At 49.4% G+C, this 20,076-nt stretch overlaps 1 protein-coding gene across 1 annotated transcript in view; it reads right to left on the bottom strand.

Annotated features, from left to right (window-relative positions):
• Positions 1–20,076, bottom strand: part of LOC140388644 (laminin subunit beta-2-like) — a 305,667-nt gene that overhangs the window by 137,226 nt on the left and 148,365 nt on the right. Inside the window, 3 exon segments of the mRNA XM_072473108.1 lie at positions 928–1,055; positions 7,977–8,135; positions 17,856–17,991. Of these exon segments, the coding sequence (XP_072329209.1) occupies positions 928–1,055; positions 7,977–8,135; positions 17,856–17,991 (423 nt within the window).

Here is a 20,076-nt window from a genome sequence, read left to right as displayed (position 1 = left end):
CCCGTTTATATATCTGTCTAGACGCATCTTAAATGATGCTATCGTGCCCGCCTCTACCACCTCCGCTGGCAAAGCGTTCCAGGCACCCACCACCCTCTGCGTAAAAAACTTTCCACGCACATCTCCCTTAAACTTTCCCCTCTCACCTTGAAATCGTGACCCCTTGTAATTGACACCCCCACTCTTGGAAAAAGCTTGTTGCTATCCACCCTGTCCATACCTCTCATAATTTTGTAGACCTCAATCAGGTCCCCCCTCAACCTCCGTCTTTCCAACGAAAACAATCCTAATCTACTCAACCTTTCTTCATAGCTAGCACCCTCCATACCAGGCAACATCCTGGTGAACCTCCTCTGCACCCTCTCTAAAGCATCCACATCCTTCTGGTAATGTGGCGACCAGAACTGCACGCAGTATTCCAAATGTGGCCTAACCAAAGTCCTATACAACTGTAACATGACCTGCCGACTCTTGTACTCAATACCCCGTCCGATGAAGGCAAGCATGCTGTATGCCTTCTTGACCACTCTATCGACCTGCGTTGCCACCTTCAGGGTACAATGGAGCTGAACTCCCAGATCTCTCTGTACATCAATTTTCCCCAGGACTCTTCCATTGACCGTATAGTCCGCTCTTGAATTGGATCTTCCAAAACGCATCACCTCACATTTGCCTGGACTGAACACCATCTGCCATTTCTCTGTCCAACTCTCCAATCTATCTATATTTTGCTGTATTCTCTGACAGTCCTCCTCGCTACCTGCAACTCCACCAATCTTAGTATCATCTGCAAACTTGCTAATCAGACCACCTATACCTTCGTCCAGATCATTTATGTAATGTTTGTAAACATTCTTCAATATGACCCCTCACACGCAAATATTGACCGACTTGGACAGACTCCTTCGGTGACCTCAGGTCCCTTACCTGATGCCTGATGGCAATGTTGTGACTAACAGATCATCGGCAGGAATGGTATTCCCACACGGGCTGCTGGTGGGAATTGGACCCGGCCGGATAATGGAAACAGACACTTTTTCCCAATCCTCTGGAAACTTTAATAAGAAAACATGAAATGACACACAATTCCAGGTACAGCAGAGGAAGTGCCCATTCAGCCCGAATGGGCCATGCTAGTATTCATACTCCACAGGAGCTTCCTCCCAATCTACTTCATCTCATCTTATCACCTTCTCCTGCTATTCCTCAATCCCTCACGTTGGCCCATTAAGTGGATCGATCGTTCTTACGTCAACCACTCCTTGTGGGAGCGAGTTCCACACTCTCACCATTCTCGGGTTCAAGTGGTTTCTCCAGAGTCTCTGTTGGAATTATCTTATAATCCGGAGCACTTGCTTTCAGAAAAGTCAATGCCTTTAAAAGGCGTTGGGTGGGGTTATGGGGCTGGGGTGGAGGTGTTGACCTTGGGTAGGGTGCTCTTTCCAAGAGCCAGTGCATACTTGATGGGCCGAATGGCCTCCTTCTGCACTGTAAATTATATGAAAAAGGAAGACTTACATTTCGATGGCCTCAGGACAAGGGAGTCAAAGGGTATGAGGGGTCAGAGAGGAAAGTAAAGTCGAGGCCACAATCAGACGTGATCTTATCAAATTGCAGAATAGGATCAAGGGGCAGAATGGCCTCCTCCTGTCCCTATTTCATACATATGTCCAGAGGATGCTCCAAAGTGCTTTATCGCAAATTGAAGGGTCGTCACTGTTGTGTTTTAGGCAATAGGACAGCCAACGTGCACACGGCAACCTCCCAGAAACAGCGATGTGATAATGACTGGATAATCTGCCCGGGACTGGGATAATACCGACCGTTCTTTAGCATTCCAGTGACTTAGACAGAAAGTTGGTGATGGTGCTCCCATGCTCCGGATTTCCCCTGCCCTTTGTGTGAGCAAATACTTCCTGACATCAGCCTGACTCCCCACCCCCCATCTCAAACCATTAAAGATCTCAACTAGATCAACCTTGAATCTTCTAAAAGGATGTTATGAATGTAGGAAGTTCAGACATATATTGTATTATCTGTACCCGGTGCAATATGGCTTAGTAGCTGGGCTAGTGTGGGTATGTCTCAACTGCAGTAAAAAAAAAATTAAAATCCTGGTTTAAAGGATAGGCAGACACTGTGGCTACAGAAGAGATAATTAAAGCATCATAAAAGTAAGATCATTCATTCCAACCATCTATACTGTTTACCAGAAAAGGGCTTAGGGCATTTTGTTTATTCTGAGTATTTTTGAGTATTTTTAGTATTAAGATCCCCCATCCACACCCACCAATGGCGAGGATACTGGACAGAACCCCCAATATGTTATTTAAATTTTGTAACTTTTCATCCTTACTGTTCCAAAAACCGATAATACAAGATACCTAAAATTCCTACATTCATCAAAACAGAAAGAAGATTCCCAGGGGTTTAGATAATTGAGGGGTAGTGGTTAGCCTTGGTAAGATGGTCATAACCACATTAGTGGGCTAGAGATGATGTAGTTAATGGGAGGAGCCAGGGTCTGTAGCAGTTTTTGTGAACAGGATAGGAGCTTTTTGCCAAATGCTCGGAAGTTAACTGTCATTTGACACAAGCAAGAATCTGCAGACTTCTCTCTGAAGGATCTCTCTCTCTCAAAGCAGTTTCTCCAAGACACCTCTATACAGCAGGTATTCATATGTTTGCGAACTGTATTTAACGGTAGCACAAGTGGTTAGCACTGTTGCTTCACAGCACAGTTGATTCCCGGCTTGGGTCACTGTCTGTGCGGAGTCTGCACGTTCTCCCCGTGGCTGCGTGGGTTTCCTCCGGGTGAACAAAGAACAAAGAAATGTACAGCACAGGAACAGGCCCTTCGGCCCTCCAAGCCCGTGCCGACCATACTGCCCGACTAAACTACAATCTTCTACACTTCCTGGGTCCGTATCCTTCTATTCCCATCCTATTCATATATTTGTCAAGATGCCCCTTAAATGTCCCTATCGTCCCTGCTTCCACTACCTCCTCCGGTAGTGAGTTCCAGGCACCCACTACCCTCTGCGTAAAAAACTTGCCTCGTACATCTACTCTAAACCTTGCCCCTCTCACCTTAAACCTATGCCCCCTAGTAATTGACCCCTCTACCCTGGGGAAAAGCCTCTGACTATCCACTCTGTCTATGCCCCTCATAATTTTGTATACCTCTATCAGGTCGCCCCTCAACCTCCTTCGTTCCAGTGAGAACAAACCGAGTTTATTCAATCGCTCCTCATAGCTTATGCCCTCCATACCAGGCAACATTCTGGTAAATCTCTTCTGCACACTCTCTAAAGCCTCCACATCCTTCTGGTAGTGTGGCGACCAGAATTGAACACTATACTCCAAGTGTGGCCTAACTAAGGTTCTATACAGCTGCAACATGACTTGCCAATTCTTATACTCAATGCCCCGGCCAATGAAGGCAAGCATGCCGTATGCCTTCTTGACTACCTTCTCCACCTGTGTTGCCCCTTTCAATGACCTGTGGACCTGTACTCCTAGATCTCTTTGACTTTCAATACTCTTGAGGGTTCTACCATTCACTATATATTCCCTACCTGCATTAGCCCTTCCAAAATGCATTACCTCACATTTGTCCGGATTAAACTCCATCTGCCATCTCTCCGCCCAAGTCTCCAGACAATCTAAATCCTGCTGTATCCTCTGACAGTCCTCATCGCTATCCGCAATTCCACCAACCTTTGTGTCGTCTGCAAACTTACTAATCAGACCAGTTACATTTTCCTCCAAATCATTTATATATACTACAAACAGCAAAGGTCCCAACACTGATCCCTGTGGAACACCACTGGTCACAGCCCTCCAATTAGAAAAGCATCCCTCCATTGCTACCCTCTGCCTTCTATGGCCTAGCCAGTTCTGTATCCACCTTGCCAGTTCACCCCTGATCCCGTGTGACTTCACCTTTTGTACTAGTCTACCATGAGGGACCTTGTCAAAGGCCTTACTGAAGTCCATATAGACAACATCTACTGCCCTACCTGCATCAATCTTAGTGACCTCCTCGAAAAACTCTATCAAGTTAGTGAGACACAACCTGCCCTTCACAAAACCGTGCTGCCTCTCACTAATACGTCCATTTGCTTCCAAATGGGAGTAGATCCTGTCTCTAAGAATTCTCTCCAGTAATTTCCCTACCACTGAAGTAAGGCTCACCGGCCTGTAGTTCCCGGGATTATCCTTGCTACCCTTCTTAAACAGAGGAACAATATTGGCTATTCTCCAGTCCTCCGGGACATCCCCTGAAGACAGCGAGGATCCAAAGATTTCTGTCAAGGCCTCAGCAATTTCCTCTCCAGCCTCCTTCAGTATTCTGGGGTAGATCCCATCAGGCCCTGGGGACTTATCTACCTTAATATTTTTTAAGACACCCAACACCTCGTCTTTTTGGATCACAATGCGACCCAGGCTATCTACACCCCCTTCTCCAGACTCAACATCTACCAATTCCTTCTCTTTGGTGAATACTGATGCAAAGTATTCATTTAGTACCTCGCCCATTTCCTCTGGCTCCACACATAGATTCCCTTGCCTATCCTTCAGTGGGCCAACCCTTTCCCTGGCTACCCTCTTGCTTTTTATGTACGTGTAAAAAGCCTTGGGATTTTCCTTAACCCTATTTGCCAATGACTTTTCATGACCCCTTCTAGCCCTCCTGACTCCTTGCTTAAGTTCCTTCCTACTTTCCTTACATGCCACACAGGCTTCGTCTGTTCCCAGCCTTTTAGCCCTGACAAATGCCTCCTTTTTCTTTTTGACGAGGCCTACAATATCACTCGTCATCCAAGGTTCCCGAAAATTGCCTTATTTATCTTTCTTCCTCACAGGAACATGCCTGTCCTGTATTCCTTTCAACTGACACTTGAAAGCCTCCCACATGTCAGATGTTGATTTGCCCTCAAACATCCGCCCCCAATCTATGTTCTTCAGTTCCCGCCTAATATTGTTATAATTAGCCTTCCCCCAATTTAGCACATTCATCCTCGGACCACTCTTATCCTTGTCCACCAGTACTTTAAAACTTACTGAATTGTGGTCACTGTTACCGAAATGCTCCCCTACTGAAACATCTACCACCTGGCCGGGCTCATTCCCCAATACCAGGTCCAGTACCGCCCCTTCCCTAGTTGGACTGTTTACATATTGTTTTAAGAAGCCCTCCTGGATGCTCCTTACAAACTCCGCCCCGTCTAAGCCCCTGGCACTAAGTGAGTCCCAGTCAATATTGGGGAAGTTGAAGTCTCCCATCACCACAACCCTGTTGTTTTTACTCTTTTCCAAAATCTGTCTACCTATCTGCTCCTCTATCTCCCGCTGGCTGTTGGGAGGCCTGTAGTATACCCCCAACATTGTGACTGCACCCTTCTTATTCCTGATCTCTACCCATATAGCCTCACTGCCCTCTGAGGTGTCCTCTCGCAGTATAGCTGTGATATTCTCCCGAACAAGTAGCGCAACTCCGCCTCCCCTTTTACATCCCCCTCTATCCCGCCTGAAACATCTAAATCCTGGAACGTTTAGCTGCCAATCCTGCCCTTCCCTCAACCAGGTCTCTGTAATGGCAACAACATCATAGTTCCAAGTAGTAATCCAAGCTCTAAGTTCATCTGCCTTACCCGTAATGCTCCTTGCATTAAAACATATGCACTTCAGGCCACCAGACCCGCTGTGTTCAGCAACTTCTCCCCGTCTGCTCTGCCTCAGAGCCACACTGTCCCTATTCCCTAGTTCTCCCTCAATGCTCTCACCTTCTGACCTATTGCTCCCGTGCCCACCCCCCTGCCATACTAGTTTAAACCCTCCCGTGTGACACTAGCAAACCTCGCGGCCAGGATATTTATGCCTCTCCGGTTTAGATGCAACCCGTCCATCTTATACAGGTCACACCTGCCCCGGAAGAGCTCCCAGTGGTCCAGATAACGGAAACCCTCCCTCCTACACCAGCTGTTTAGCCACGTGTTTGTCTGCTCTATCTTCCTATTTCTAGCCTCACTGGCACGTGGCACAGGGAGTAATCCCGAGATTACAACCCTCGAGGTCCTGTCTTTTAACTTTCTGCCTAGCTCCCTGAACTCCTGCTGCAGGACCTCATGCCCCTTCCTGCCTATGTCGTTAGTACCAATATGTACAACGACCTCTGCCTGTTTGCCCTCCCCCTTCAGGATTCCCTCTACCCGTTCGGAGACATCCTGGACCCTAGCACCAGGGAGGCAACATACCATCCTGGAGTCTCTTTCACGTCCACAGAAGCGCCTATCTGTGCCCCTGACTATAGAGTCCCCTATTACTATTACTCTTCTGCGCTTTGACCCTCCCTTCTGAACATCAGAGCCAGCAGTGGTGCCACTGCTCTGGCTGCTGCTGTTTTCCCCTGATAGGCTATCCCCCCCGACAGTATCCAAAGGGGTATATCTGTTCGAGAGGGGGACAACCACAGGGGATTCCACCGGGTGCTCCGGTTTCCTCCCACAAGTCCCGAAAGACGAGCTTGTTAGGTAATTTGGACATTCTGAATTCTCCCTCTGTGTACCCGAACAGGCGCAGGAGTGTGGCAACTAGGGGATTTTCACAGTAACTTCATTGCGATGTTAATGTAAGCCTACTTGTGACAAAAATAAAGATTATTATTGAAATTGCGTTTTGACCTGAGATGGGTTTTGCTTGATTGGAGATAAAAAAGACAGCAGTTAGGAATTCAAAGTTGTTCATTTTATTGTCAAGCATTGTTTAACTGGTAATCGTGAGTAATTTCTTGTACGATGTTAAAGCTAGTTTAATCCTGTGTTATTAATAACATTTGTTTTAATATATATATAATATATCTCTATTTGTGCGTGGAGTCATTTCTGGAGCAAAGTATCCTCTCTTCACAATCCTACAAATGAAATAAAACGTTGGGGGTTCTGGAAGGTATCCTAGCAACTGTTGTGGAATAGTCCGGGATCGTAATAAAGGAATATGTAAATTCTCCTCCTAATTTCACTTTTTAGCCCTGGTGTTATTCTGGGGCATCTACCCTGCATCCAGTTCCGATTGTAAATTCCAAATTTACAGAATAATTAGGGTTATAAGATGTTTAACCAGGAAACCAGGTTAGTTTGAGCTACTGAATGCAGGGGTTGTGGTAACAATGTAAAAGTGTCCTGTTGTGCACTCAGTGCCGAAAGATCATTTTACAGTGCAGAAGGGGGCTGCAGGAGGCAACGCACTCCTTTCACAACAGGGACTGCATTCCAATCCAGCACCAGTTGCGGGGGTGAAATTAGTCTTTCACCGACCATCCTGGGTGGAGTGTGTCAGCTATTGCAGTAACCTAACGGTGGCATCTCCACCTGCAAATCCAGTCCAGAGAAGGTGTTGCAATATCAGTTTATCCACAGGGTGGGGCTCTCGATCAGATTTTGTTCACATGTCTCAAGAAAGCAAAGCCCCATTTCGCAACGAACATGTGGGTGATGTGTGGCACTCAGATTATCCAGGGAATGGCCCCAGGCTAAAGTTCAGGAAGTATTAGCAAACTAGTTTCCCTCTCTCTAATCCCAAACAAAACAGTGAAGAGACAGAAAACAGAAAATTATGGACATTAGGGGTGTCATTCTCCGCCGGCGGAGTCTCCGTTTTGCCGGCGCCCGGGGGTTTCCCGACGGCATGGGGCTGCCCCACAACGGGAAACCCCATTGACCGGCCGGTGTAACGGAGCATCCGTGTAGAGGGAGCTTTACTCTGTACGATATGTGGGTCTGTTTCCATCTCTGCCCCTGGGCACAGGCCCCTCATCCTCCAGCCCCAATGTCGGCGACCCCCCAGGGGTGATGCCAGCAGCCTCTGTGCACAAGATTCCCAACCAGGAGAGAGGGGAGAAACCGCCCATTACATACCACGTGTCAGAGACCACTTTCTGTTTTCCAATACGATGTAACTCCCTCTTTAATTACCTGTGGTTCGTAGCGGATCACCAAGTCGTACTCCATAGAATAGGGAATGTTGTTGATCTGGAATTGCAACACGCCACGTTCTGGAACCCGAGCAAATCCAGATCCAGTCCAGGTGACAGGGTGACTTCCCGTGCGCTCCCGATGTGAAACAGTCGCTCCCTGATCATAAGAAAGAGTTCATGGTTAAAAAACAAAGCAGACAGATACAGCGAAATACAACTGCCACTCTGATTATCAGCCAATCTTTCAAACAAAACATTGTTGGATTGTTACAGGGACTAAAGGACATCGCACAATACACACCAGGCCAGAAATCAATCTCCACCTCATGTGAACGTACAAACGTACGGATTAGGAGCTCGAGAAGGCCATTGGTCCCTCAAATCTGCTCAATATCATGATTGACTGGATTGTGGCCTCAACGTCACTTTCCCGTCACATCAATCTTGTGATTCCCTTGTTCGGTTATCTCCCTCAGCCTGACCAATATTCACTGACCCTGCCTCCACCGCTCTCTGGAGAAGAGAGTTGTTAATGACGCTTTGAGAGAAAACAATTCTTCTCATCTGCGTCTTTAATGGGAGACCCTAAACTATGCCCCCTCGTTCCAGTCTCTCAGCATCCACTCTAGCCGAGCCATCTCAGCATCTGATATCTTTCAACTCGATCACCTCTCATTCTTCTAAACTCCAAAGATTACAGGTCCAACCAGCCTAACCTTTCCTCAAAAGATAACTCCCTCCTGACTGGAATCAGTCACGTGAAACTTCTCTGACCGGCTTCTATTCCAATCATGTCCTTAAATAAGGAGACTAAAACTGTACACCGTATTCTAGATGGGGATGGGATTCTCCAGCCTCCCAGCCGCATGCTTCTCGGCAGTGGGAGGCGGCGCACCGTTCGCATCCAACGGGATTCTCGGCTTCCGCAGCTATCACTGGGTTTTCTCATTGAAACCACCCCATTCCGCTGGGAAGCCCGCGGGTGGGGTGCGCTTCCTGTGGGAACAGAGAGTCCTGCCACCAGCGAGCGGCCAGAGGAGTCTGTCCGTCGTCTCCCCAACACCCTGTACAACTGCAGCAAAACACCCCCACTTCCAGATTGCATTTCCCTTGCAATAAATGCCAACATTTCATTGGCCTTCTTGCTGGGCCTACTAAACTAACTTTCTGCGATTCGTGAACCAGGACACCCAGATCCCTCTGTATCTCAGAGTTCTGCAATCTCTCTCCATTTCAATAAATTGCTGCTTTTTTACTCTTCCTGCCATAGTGCGACAAGTTCACATTTTCCCTCTAAAGTTCCATCTGCCAAATTTTGCCCACTCACCTCACCTGCCTCCATCCCTTTACCTCCAATCCTTACGTCCTCTTCACAACTTACTTTCCTCTCTATCTTTGTGCCATCAACAAACTTAGTAGCCAGACAGTGACCCAATCATATAGATTGTAACTAGTTGAGGTCCTGGCACTGATTCCTGTGACACTCCACATGGGGAGGTGGGACCAGTACAAACTGGACGGGTTACACTTGCGCCGGACAGGGACTGATGTCCCAGGGAGAGTATTTGCTAAAATGGCAGGGGAATGGGAACTTATGCAAAGAGTCAGAAGAGGGGGAATTAAGGACAAATACAAAAGACAGAAAGGGGAATAATGGAAGTGATAGGCGGAGAAATCAAGGGCCACATTCAAACAGGGCCCAGTGAATGGCAATGGAACGGGACTAGTCATGTTAAAAAGACCAGCCTCATTCCGGTACTTGGGGATACAGGCGGCACGAGACTGGGGCAGGATTCTCTGTTGAAGTTAAATTTGACTAGAGTGGTGGAACAAATGAAGAGGGGGTTTCGGAGATGGGATGCACTCCCGCTGTCACTTGCGGGGAGGGTGCAGACGGTAAAGATGACAATCCTCCCTAGATTCCTGTTCATCTTCCAGTGCCTCCCTATCTTTATCCCATGGTCCTTCTTCAAAAGGACCGGCAAAATCATCGAACTTTGTCTGGGCGGGAAAATCCCCGCAGATGAGGAAGGCGATGCTTGAAAGGAGCCGCAGCGAGGGGGGACTGGCATTGCCGAGTCTGATCAACTACTGGGCGGCTAACATAGCCATGATAAGGAAGTGGATGGTGGTTACGGGGTCTATCTGGGAGCGAGTGGAGGCGGCTTCGTGCAGGGGCACCAGTTTGGCAGCCCTGGCCACGGCTCCCCTACCGCTGTCACCGGCCAGGTACTCCACCAGCCCGGTAGTGGGGACGGCCTTGCGGATTTGGGGCCAGTGGGGAAAGCATGCAGGGGAGGTGGGTTCGCGGTCTGGGCTCCAATTTGTGATAACCATCGATTCGCTCCCGGGAACATGGATGGAGGGTTTCGAGCATGGCGGCGGGCGGGGGTGGGGAGGGTGGGCGATATGTTCCTGGAGGGGAGCTTTGCGAGTTTGAGTGAGTTGGAGAAGAAAGCTGGGCTGGAAAGGGGAAATTACTTTCGGTACTTACAGGTGCGGGACTTTGTATGCAGACAGGTCCCATTCTTCCCACGCCTCCCACCAATAGGGATCCAGGACAGAATAGCCTCTAGAGGAGAAGGAGGAGGGGGTAGAGTCTCGGATATCTACAAGGTGCTCATGAAGGGGGAAGAGTCCCAGACGGAGGAACTGAAACTCAAATGGGAGGAGGGGCTTGGCGGGGAGATGGAGGACGGGCTGTGGGCGGAAGCCCTGAGTAGGGTAAACTCAACTGCAATGTGTGCCAGGCTCGGCCTGATTCAATTTAAGGTCGTTCACCGGGCCCACACGGCGGTAGCTCGGAAAAGCAAATTCTTTGGGGTAGAGGACAAGTGCGCTCGATGCGCGAGACGACCAGCGAACCATGTTCACATGTTTTGGGCATGTCCTAAGCTTAGGGGGTAACTGGGAGGGATTTGCGGGGGTCATGTCCCGGGTGGTGAAAACAAGGGTGGTGATGAGTCCAGGGGTGGCAATTTTCGGGGTTTCGGAAGACCCGGGAGTCCAGGGGGAGAAAGAGGCCGATGTTCTGGCCTTTGCTTCCCTGATAGCCCGGCGGCGAATACTGCCGGCCTGGAGGGGCTCAAAACCCCCGAAGACCGAACTATGGCTTTCGGACATGTCAAGTTTTCTGGGTATGGAAAAAATCAAGTTCGCCTTGAGGGGATCTGTACTGGGGTTCGCCCGAAGGTGGCAACCATTCATCGACTTCTTTGCGGGAGAGTGAACATCAGCGGGGGGGGGGGGGGGGAGAGATTAGAGTAGAGTAGGAGAGATAAATAGGCGGGTAGTGTCTATGGGAGAGGAGCGGGTATGTGCATTATGGGTCGGTTGAAGTGTTGGTTTTCCGTTGATGTTTGCATATTTCTGTTATCTGTAACTGTTTACAATGCCAAAAAATACCGCAATAAAATTGTTTGTTAAAAAAAAAGAACAGCCTCAAAGCTTTGTGACTTAATGCACCAAGTATTCGCAATAAAGTGGATGAACTAATCACGCAAATCGATGTAAATGGGTATGATTTGGTCAGGGTTATGGAGACATGGCTACAGGGTGACCAGGGATGGGAACTGAATGTCCAGGGGTATTCAGCATTTAGGAAGGACAGACAAAAAGGAAAAGGTGCTGGGGTTGCATTGCTAGTTAAAGAGGAAATCAATGCAGTAGTGAGAAAGGATATTAGCTCTGACACTGTGGAATCTGTATGTGGAAGCAGCCTTTCCAAGAAATCACTTCACAGGTGTACAGTAAGTATCGCTCTGTTTGCTAACTTTATTTGCAACTGGTTTTTGACCTGTGATGAGCTTTGCTTAATTGGAGATAGTGACGGTATAAGTTAGTAGTTAAAGGGTTTCCTTTTCATTTAAGAATTATTTAGCTGTTAATTGTAAAGATATTTTTTGTGATGTTAATGCGTTTAATCGTGTGTTAAGAATAAAGTTTGTTTTGATATAAAAGATCCCTATTGGTCACTGAAATCATTCCTGGAGTGAATTATCCTTTTGTCACTGTTTAAATATTTTTGTAAGATGTGTTTGAGGTTCTTGTCCAGTATCCTATCAACTGTTGAGGTTTGGTCCTGGATCTTAACACTGAGCACAATCTCCTTTCTAGTCCATTCTATGCCGTTGGTACCTGTGTGAACAAAGACCACTGGTTTCTCACCTCCCACTGCAAGTTCCCCACCAGCTCAGAGCCCTGGTACCAGGCAGGCAACACAGCCACCTGGACTCTCGCTCGTGGCTGCAGCGATTCTATTACATAGGTACATAGATACATAGAAGACAGGAGCAGGAGGAGGCCTTTTGGCCCTTCGAGCCTGCTCCGCCATTCATCACCATCATGGCTGATCATCCAACTCAATAGCCTAATCCTGCTTTCTCCCCATAGCCTTTGATCCCATTCTCCCCAAGTGCTATATCCAGCCGCCTCTTGAATATATTCAAAGTTTTAGCATCAACTACTTCCTGTGGTAATGAATTCCACAGGCTCACCACTCTTTGTGTGAAGAAATGTCTCCTTATCTCTGTCATAGAAGGGGCCTGGAAATGGAATTGTTACTGCACTCTGCTAGTTCAACACCGACTTGTGTGTGAGAGAGTGACCGATACCCACATGGAAGAAAAGGACAGGGAGAAATGGATGGAGAGAAAGAGAGGGAGAGAAGGAGAGGGAGAGAACGAGATGGTGGAAAGAGACAGAACTATTATGAATTCTTGGCTGAGGTTTCAATGGAATGGAGAGTAGATCTTACGAGGAAAGGTTGAGGGTGCTAGGCCTTTTCTCATTAGAACGGAGAAGGATGAGGGGCGACTTGATAAGAGGTTTATAAGATGATCAGGGGAATAGATAGACAGTCAGAGACCTTTTCCCCGGGTGGAACACACCATTACAAGGGGACATAAATTTAAGGTGAATGGTGGAAGATATAGGAGGGATATCAGAGGTAGGTTCTTTACCCAGAGAGTAGTGGGGGCATGGAATGCACTGCCTGTGGAAGTAGTTGAGTCGGAAACATTTGGGACCTTCAAGCAGCTATTGGATAGGTACATGGATTACGGTAAAATGATATAGTGTAGATTTATTTGTTTTTAAGGGCAGCACAGTAGCATTGTGGATAGCACAATTGCTTCACAGCTCTAGGGTCCCCGGTTCGATTCCGGCTTGGGTCACTGTCTGTGCGGAGTCTGCACGTCCTCCCCGTGTCTGCGTGGGTTTCCTCCGGATGCTCCGGTTTCCTCCCACAGTCCAAAGATGTGCAGGTTAGGTGGATTGGCCATGATAAATTGTCCTTAATGTCCAAAATTGTCCTTAGTGTTGGGTGGGGTTACTGGGTTGTGGGGATAGGGTGGAGGTGTTGACCTTGGGTAGGGTGCTCTTTTCAAGAGCCGGTGCAAACTCGATGGGCCGAATGGCCTCCTTCTGCACTGTAAATTCTATGATAATCTATGATTAATCTAGAACAACGGTTCAGCACAACATCGTGGGCCGAAGGGCCTGTTCTGTGCTGTATTTTTCTATGTTCTGTGTTCTATGTTCAAAAGGCCCAGAACCACTTATCAGGGGTATTGTGTTCACATTTTGAGGAACAGTTTTAAGAACTTATTAAATGATTATCGGTCTTTGATTTTGGAAGTGGATAAGTGTTTGTTTTTACAGTAGCTTGACTGCCATTGGAGGATATACATTTTTTGAATGGGCTTAGTGGAGGACAGAAGTTTTCAGTCACAAATATATTTCAAAGTGCAAATTCATTAGATTGTTCAAAGTTGATTTTTTAATGTCCATTTCCAAGATAAACCCGAGCTCTGCCCCCAGTGGAAACTGAATGCAGGATGCATATGGGACATGCACGGGGGAATGGGGGTGTGCACGGGGGAATGGGGGGGTGCAGGGGGAATGTGGGTGTGCAGGGAGAATGGGTAGGTTGTATGCAGGGTTCATGGGTGGTGCAGGGTGCATGGGGAGGGTGTATTCAGGATGCATGGGGAGAGTGTGCAGGGTGCATGGGAGGGTGTATGCAGGATGCATGGGGGGTGAAGGATGCATGGGATTGTGCGTGGGATGCATGGGGGTGCAGGATGCATGGGGGTACAGGGTGCATGGGATTGTGCGTGGGATGCATGGGGGTGCAGGATGCATGGGGGTGCAGGATGCATGGGTGGTTGCAGGATGCATGGGTGGGGTGCAGGGTGCATGTGGAGAGTGTGCAGGATGCATGAGGAGAGTGGATGCAGGGGGGTGCAGGATGCATGGGTGGGGTGCAGGATGCAAGGGGAGAGTGTGCAGGATGCATGAGGAGAGTGTATGCAGGATGCGTGGGGGTGCAGGATGCATGGGTGGGGTGCAGGATGCATGGGAACATGAGACAGCAAGGAGGGGTATGGGATTGCATGGAAGATTTGAGGAGGTGGGGATGAGAGGATGGGGCAAGGAGGGGAAAAAGGGGCAAAGGGTTAGGGGAGCGAGGAGGGCAAGGGTTGATGGGGGGATAAGAACAGTGTTGGAGAACTGGCCCAATGTTCCAGTGAACCAGGAAGGCCTGTTAAAGAGCCTAACCCAGCTCCCGCACTCCTCGGAGAATCGGATAGCTGAACCTTGTCCACCCACCTTCTCCGCGTGACAAAAATATGATGGGCATGGGCTAGGAATTCTGAACTCCAGAAACGGCCAACTTGCATTTCCCAAGCCCAACACAATCTCCCTCTATCCTCTCTCTCTCTCTCTGTCTCTGCCTCAATCTTTCTGTATCTCTCTCTCTCTGTATCTCTCTCTGTATCTCTCTCTGTCTCTCTCTCTCTCCCTCTCTGTCTCAATCTCTCTGTATCTCTCTCTCTCTCTCTCTCTGTATCTCTCTCTGTCTCTCTCTCTCTCTGTCTCAATCTCTCTGTATCTCTCTGTCTCTCCCTCTCTCAATCTCTCTGTCTGTCTCTCTCTGTCTGTCTGACTGTCTCTCTGTCTCTGTTTCTCTCTCTCTCAATCTCTCTCTCTCGCTCTCTGTCTCTGTCTCAGTCTCTCCCTCTCTCAATCTCTCTGTCTGTCTGACTGTCTCTCTCTCTCTCGACCACTACGGCTCCAGCTGTCTCACCCTCTCTCCCCCTTCCTCGCTCTCACCTTCTCCGTCTTTTACTCTTGTTCCTATTTCATTTCCCTCCACTCCCCCCACTAAATGAATTTTAATTGTGAAATGTCGGTAGATTTAAGAAGTTTTGCAAGATTTAGCTCCATCGGGGATACAAGCGATACAAAGCAAGCAGCCACTATGATTAGCCAAGCAGTCAGTCACGGAACAGAAAGTTTAAATTGACATATTGTGAGAGAATGAGGGTCACCGTTTCCAGTCTGTGGATTTTGTATCTGATTCCGATCTCCCAACAAAGGAAGTTAATCCTTTCAGAGAGAGTTGAGATCAAACACCTCCTGTGACTGCATCAGGGGGTTAGAGCGACTGAGGTTCAAAGAGATGACAGTAAATGCACCGTCGCTCCACATTATCTCTCGGTGGTTGGAATTTGCTGTATTCTTTATCCTTTATATTTCACGGCATTTATTGCCCATCCCTAGTTGCCCTTGAGGGGCCGTTAAGGATCAGCCACATTGCTGTGGGTCTGGAGTCACATGTCGGCCAGAACGGGTCAGGACGGCAGATTTCCCTCCCTAAAGGGCTGGAGCGCAATCAACGTTAGTTTCACTGTCACCATTACTGAGAATAGTTTTGTGTTCCAGCTGCTTTCTCAGCCTCAGAAACACGTTGCTCTGGAATATTGTGAGGGAAATTCCGCCTCGTTGCACCCGCTGTGGACATCCGGTCAATCCTATACCACAGCTGCCGATCAAGACTGGAAGGCAGACCTTTCCGAAACAGACAATCGCGCCTTGCACATTCAAATGGTGTTGCCTCTAACTCTTGTTTACTGTGAGGCCAGCGTGCAGCAGAATGAAACACGGCTTTGCTTGTGGGCATAATAATGGGAGTGTCGTTTGTGCAAGGTCTGTTTGTTCACAGTGCTGGACATCCCCAAGTCTCGTACAGTCACGTACTCTGCACAGCTTAGGAAGAACCAATGAAACAGTAATATTCACCGAGTGGACCTTCCTGGACGTGGTCAGAGGGGTCAGTCTAACGTTAGTGTCAGGTTAGAATTAGTCTCTGAGAACAGTGAAATAAAGACAATGAGGGGCGAAATTCTCCCGAAACGGCGCGATGTCCGCCGACTGGCGCCCAAAACGGCGCCAATCAGACGGGCATCGCGCCGCCCCAAAGGTGCGGAATGCTCCGCATCTTTGGGGGCCGCGCCCCAACATTGAGGGGCTAGGCCGGCGCCGGAGGAATTTCCACCCCGCCAGCTGGCGGAAACGGCCTTTGTTGCCCCGCCAGCTGGCGCGGAAATGACATCTCCGGGCGGCGCATGCGCGGGAGCGTCAGCGGCCGCTGACAGTTTCCCGCGCCTGCGCAGTGGAGGGGGTCTCTTCCGCCTTCACCATGGTGGAGACCGTGGCGGAGGCAGAAGGGAAAGAGTGCCCCCACGGCACAGGCCCGCCTGCGGATTGGTGGGCCCCGATCGCGGGCCAGGCCACCGTGGGGGCACCCCCCGGGGCCAGATCCCCCCGCGCCCCCCCCAGGACCCCGGAGCCCGCCCACGCCGCCTTGTCCCGCCGTTCAAAAGGTGGTTTAATCCACGCCGGCGGGACAGGCAATTTATCGGCGGGACTTTGGCCCACCCGGGCCGGAGAATCGAGCGGGGGGGGCGCCAACCGGCGAGGCCCGATGCCCTCCCCCGCCGAATATCCGGTGCCGGAGACTTCGGCAACCGGCGGGGGCGGGATTCACGGCAGCCCCCGGCGATTATCCGACCCGGCGGGGGACGGAGAATGACGCCCCAGACGTGTAATTAAGTATGTTAGTGCGTGTGTATCCGAGTTTGCATTGCCGAGAGAATGGAGCAGGAACAGAGTCAGGTTCATTCCGATTCCCTCAAGGACAAATTACACAAGGAACCTCTTCGTTCCAGCCGAGATCACAAATGGACAACGGTCACTCGAGAGGGTAATGCTGGGACGACGAACAAAAACACTGCCCACCTCAAGATTTGGCATCCATCGGAGGCGGGTGGTAAATAATGGGAAATTCAGATTAACTCAATTCTACTGGTTCTTTTCTGAGCGACTTTCCCTTATTGGGTTTGTGCCGCACAAAGGGAAGACATACACAGGACACACTCACGCACAGTCCCCCGTACACAGGACACACTCACACACAGTCCACCGTGTACAGGACACACTCACGCACAGTCCCCCGTACACACGACACACTCACACACAGTCCACCGTCCACAGGACACACTCACGCACAGTCCCCCATACACAGGACACACTCACGCACAGTCCACCGTCCACAGGACACACTCACGCACAGTCCACCGTACACAGGACACACTCACGCACAGTCCCCCATACACACGACACACTCACGCACAGTCCCCCGTACACAGGACACACTCACGCACAGTCCCCCGTCCACAGGACACACTCACGCACAGTCCCCCATACACAGGACACACTCACGCACAGTCCCCCGTACACACAACACACTCACGCACAGTCCCCCGTACACACGACACACTCACGCACAGTCCCCCATACACAGGACACACTCACGCACAGTCCCCCGTACACAGGACACACTCACGCACAGTCCACCGTACACAGGACACACTCACGCACAGTCCCCCGTACACAGGACACACTCACGCACAGTCCCCCGTACACAGGACACACTCACGCACAGTCCCCCGTACACAGGACACACTCACGCACAGTCCACCGTACACAGGACACACTCACGCACAGTCCACTGTACACAGGATGTACTCACCATGCTGTGTTGAGCCAACTCTGCCTCATACGTGTACTGGTCAAGAGCCATGAAGAAATACCCAGAATCCACCTGGGAACATTGTCTTCCAACCATGTGACTCCGACAGCGACACTGGCCACTTTCCATTGAGCACCTACGTGTGAACAGAGACAAAGAAACTGTTCATAAACAAGCGCAATGTGCCAACACAGGAGGAGACTAAGCCCATCGCACGAATGATTCACCTCAGCAACAGCTCAGGTGGGTCTTGTATTGGGGGGGCTGGACTGACCATCCCTGAGCAGGGGTCAGCTGAAAGATTAGGTCAGGAGTCAGTGTGTGTCCGCGGGGAGGGAGAAAATACAGACACAGACTGAAAAACTCCCAGGACAGGTACAGCACGGGGTTAGATACAGAGTAAAGCTCCCTCTACACTGTCCCCATCAAACACTCCCAGGACAGGTACAGCACAGGGTTAGATACAGAGTAAATCTCCCTCTACACTGTCCTCATCAAACACTCCCAGGACAGGTACAGCACGGGGTTAGATACAGAGTAAAGCTCCCTCTACATTGTCCCCATCAAACACTCCCAGGACAGGTACAGCACGGGGTTAGATACAAAGTAAAGCTCCCTCTACACTGTCCCCATCAAACACTCCCAGGACAGGTATGGCACGGGGTTAGATACAGAGTAAATCTCCCTCTACACTGTCCTCATCAAACACTCCCAGGACAGGTATGGCACGGGGTTAGATACAGAGTAAATCGCCCTCTACACTGTCCTCATCAAACACTCCCAGGACAGGGGCAGCACGGGGTTAGATACAGAGTAAAGCTCCCTCTACACTATCCCCATCAAACACTCCCAGGACAGGTACAGCACGGGGTTAGATACAAAGTGAAGCTCCCTCTACACTGTCCCCATCAAACACTCCCAGGACAGGTATGGCACGGGGTTAGATACAGAGTAAATCTCCCTCTACACTGTCCTCATCAAACACTCCCAGGACAGGTATGGCACGGGGTTAGATACAGAGTAAAGCTCCCTCTACACTATCCCCATCAAACACTCCCAGGACAGGTACAGCACGGGGTTAGATACAGAGTAAAGCTCCCTCTACACTGTCCCCATCAAACACTCCCAGGACAGGTACAGCACGGGGTTAGATACAGAGTAAAGCTCTCTCTACACTGTCACCATCAAACACTCCCAGGACAGGTACAGCACGGGGTTAGATACAGAGTAAAGCTCCCTCTACACTGTCCCCATCAAACACTGCCAGGACAGGTACAGCACGGGGTTAGATACAGAGTAAAGCTCCCTCTACACTGTCCCCATCAAACACTCCCAGGACAGGTACAGCACGGGGTTAGATACAGAGTAAAGCTCCCTCTACACTGACCCCATCAAACACTCCCAGAACAGGTACAGCACGGGGTTAGATACAAAGTAAAGCTCCCTCTACACTGTCCCCATCAAACACTCCCAGGACAGGTACAGCACGGGGTTAGATACAGAGTAAAGCTCCCTCTACACTGTCCCCATCAAACACTCCCAGGACAGGTACAGCACGGGGTTAGATACAAAGTAAAGCTCCCTCTACAATGGCCTGTGAGGACGGAAAGTCCAACCTCGCACATTGTGAAGGGCAAAAACAACAAAATGCTTGTTTTACTCAGCACTGGATACTCCCTGGAGATGCGGTTGCAGAACTCTGACAGCCTCATTGACTTGTGCCGTGATTATAATGTGCTGTCAGCTGAAGCGCTGAAGTTCAATTTCTTCATTTGGAGTCAGCTGCAGGTGAACAACTGATTCTGGGGCCTCAAACTCAAAAGGGTGTTTTCACCCACCTCTTCTCTCTCAAAATCTTAAACTTCTCTGCAAAATAGCGACAAAACTATTGATCAGGGCAGCCAGATGCAACTGAATAAGGTTTGCCAGTCTATTGACAGTTCCCTTACTAACGCTGTTTTCTTCGATGTGTCGTAGCAGTGTGGGGAACCTGTAGCAGTTTTGGCTTTGCATTCGCAATTGCCGAACTTTCAATGAGTTTTGGAAAGTTTTGGTTTCTTCACAGTGCCGAAAGCAATCATCATCCTTCCCTTGCAATTGGAGGGTCAGTTCATTTAGAATTGAAAAGATGTCTGCAAGGTCAGACAGAGTTAGCATCCACGTTTCATCCACGTTTCATCAGCAAACAAATCAGCCACAGTGGACAAGTTCGCAAGGAGGA

Source organism: Scyliorhinus torazame, chromosome 13, assembly GCF_047496885.1.
Source record: "Scyliorhinus torazame isolate Kashiwa2021f chromosome 13, sScyTor2.1, whole genome shotgun sequence".
NCBI lineage: Eukaryota > Metazoa > Chordata > Chondrichthyes > Carcharhiniformes > Scyliorhinidae > Scyliorhinus > Scyliorhinus torazame.
Note: the sequence above shows the minus strand (reverse complement) of the source record. Positions and strands in the feature narration are given on the sequence as shown.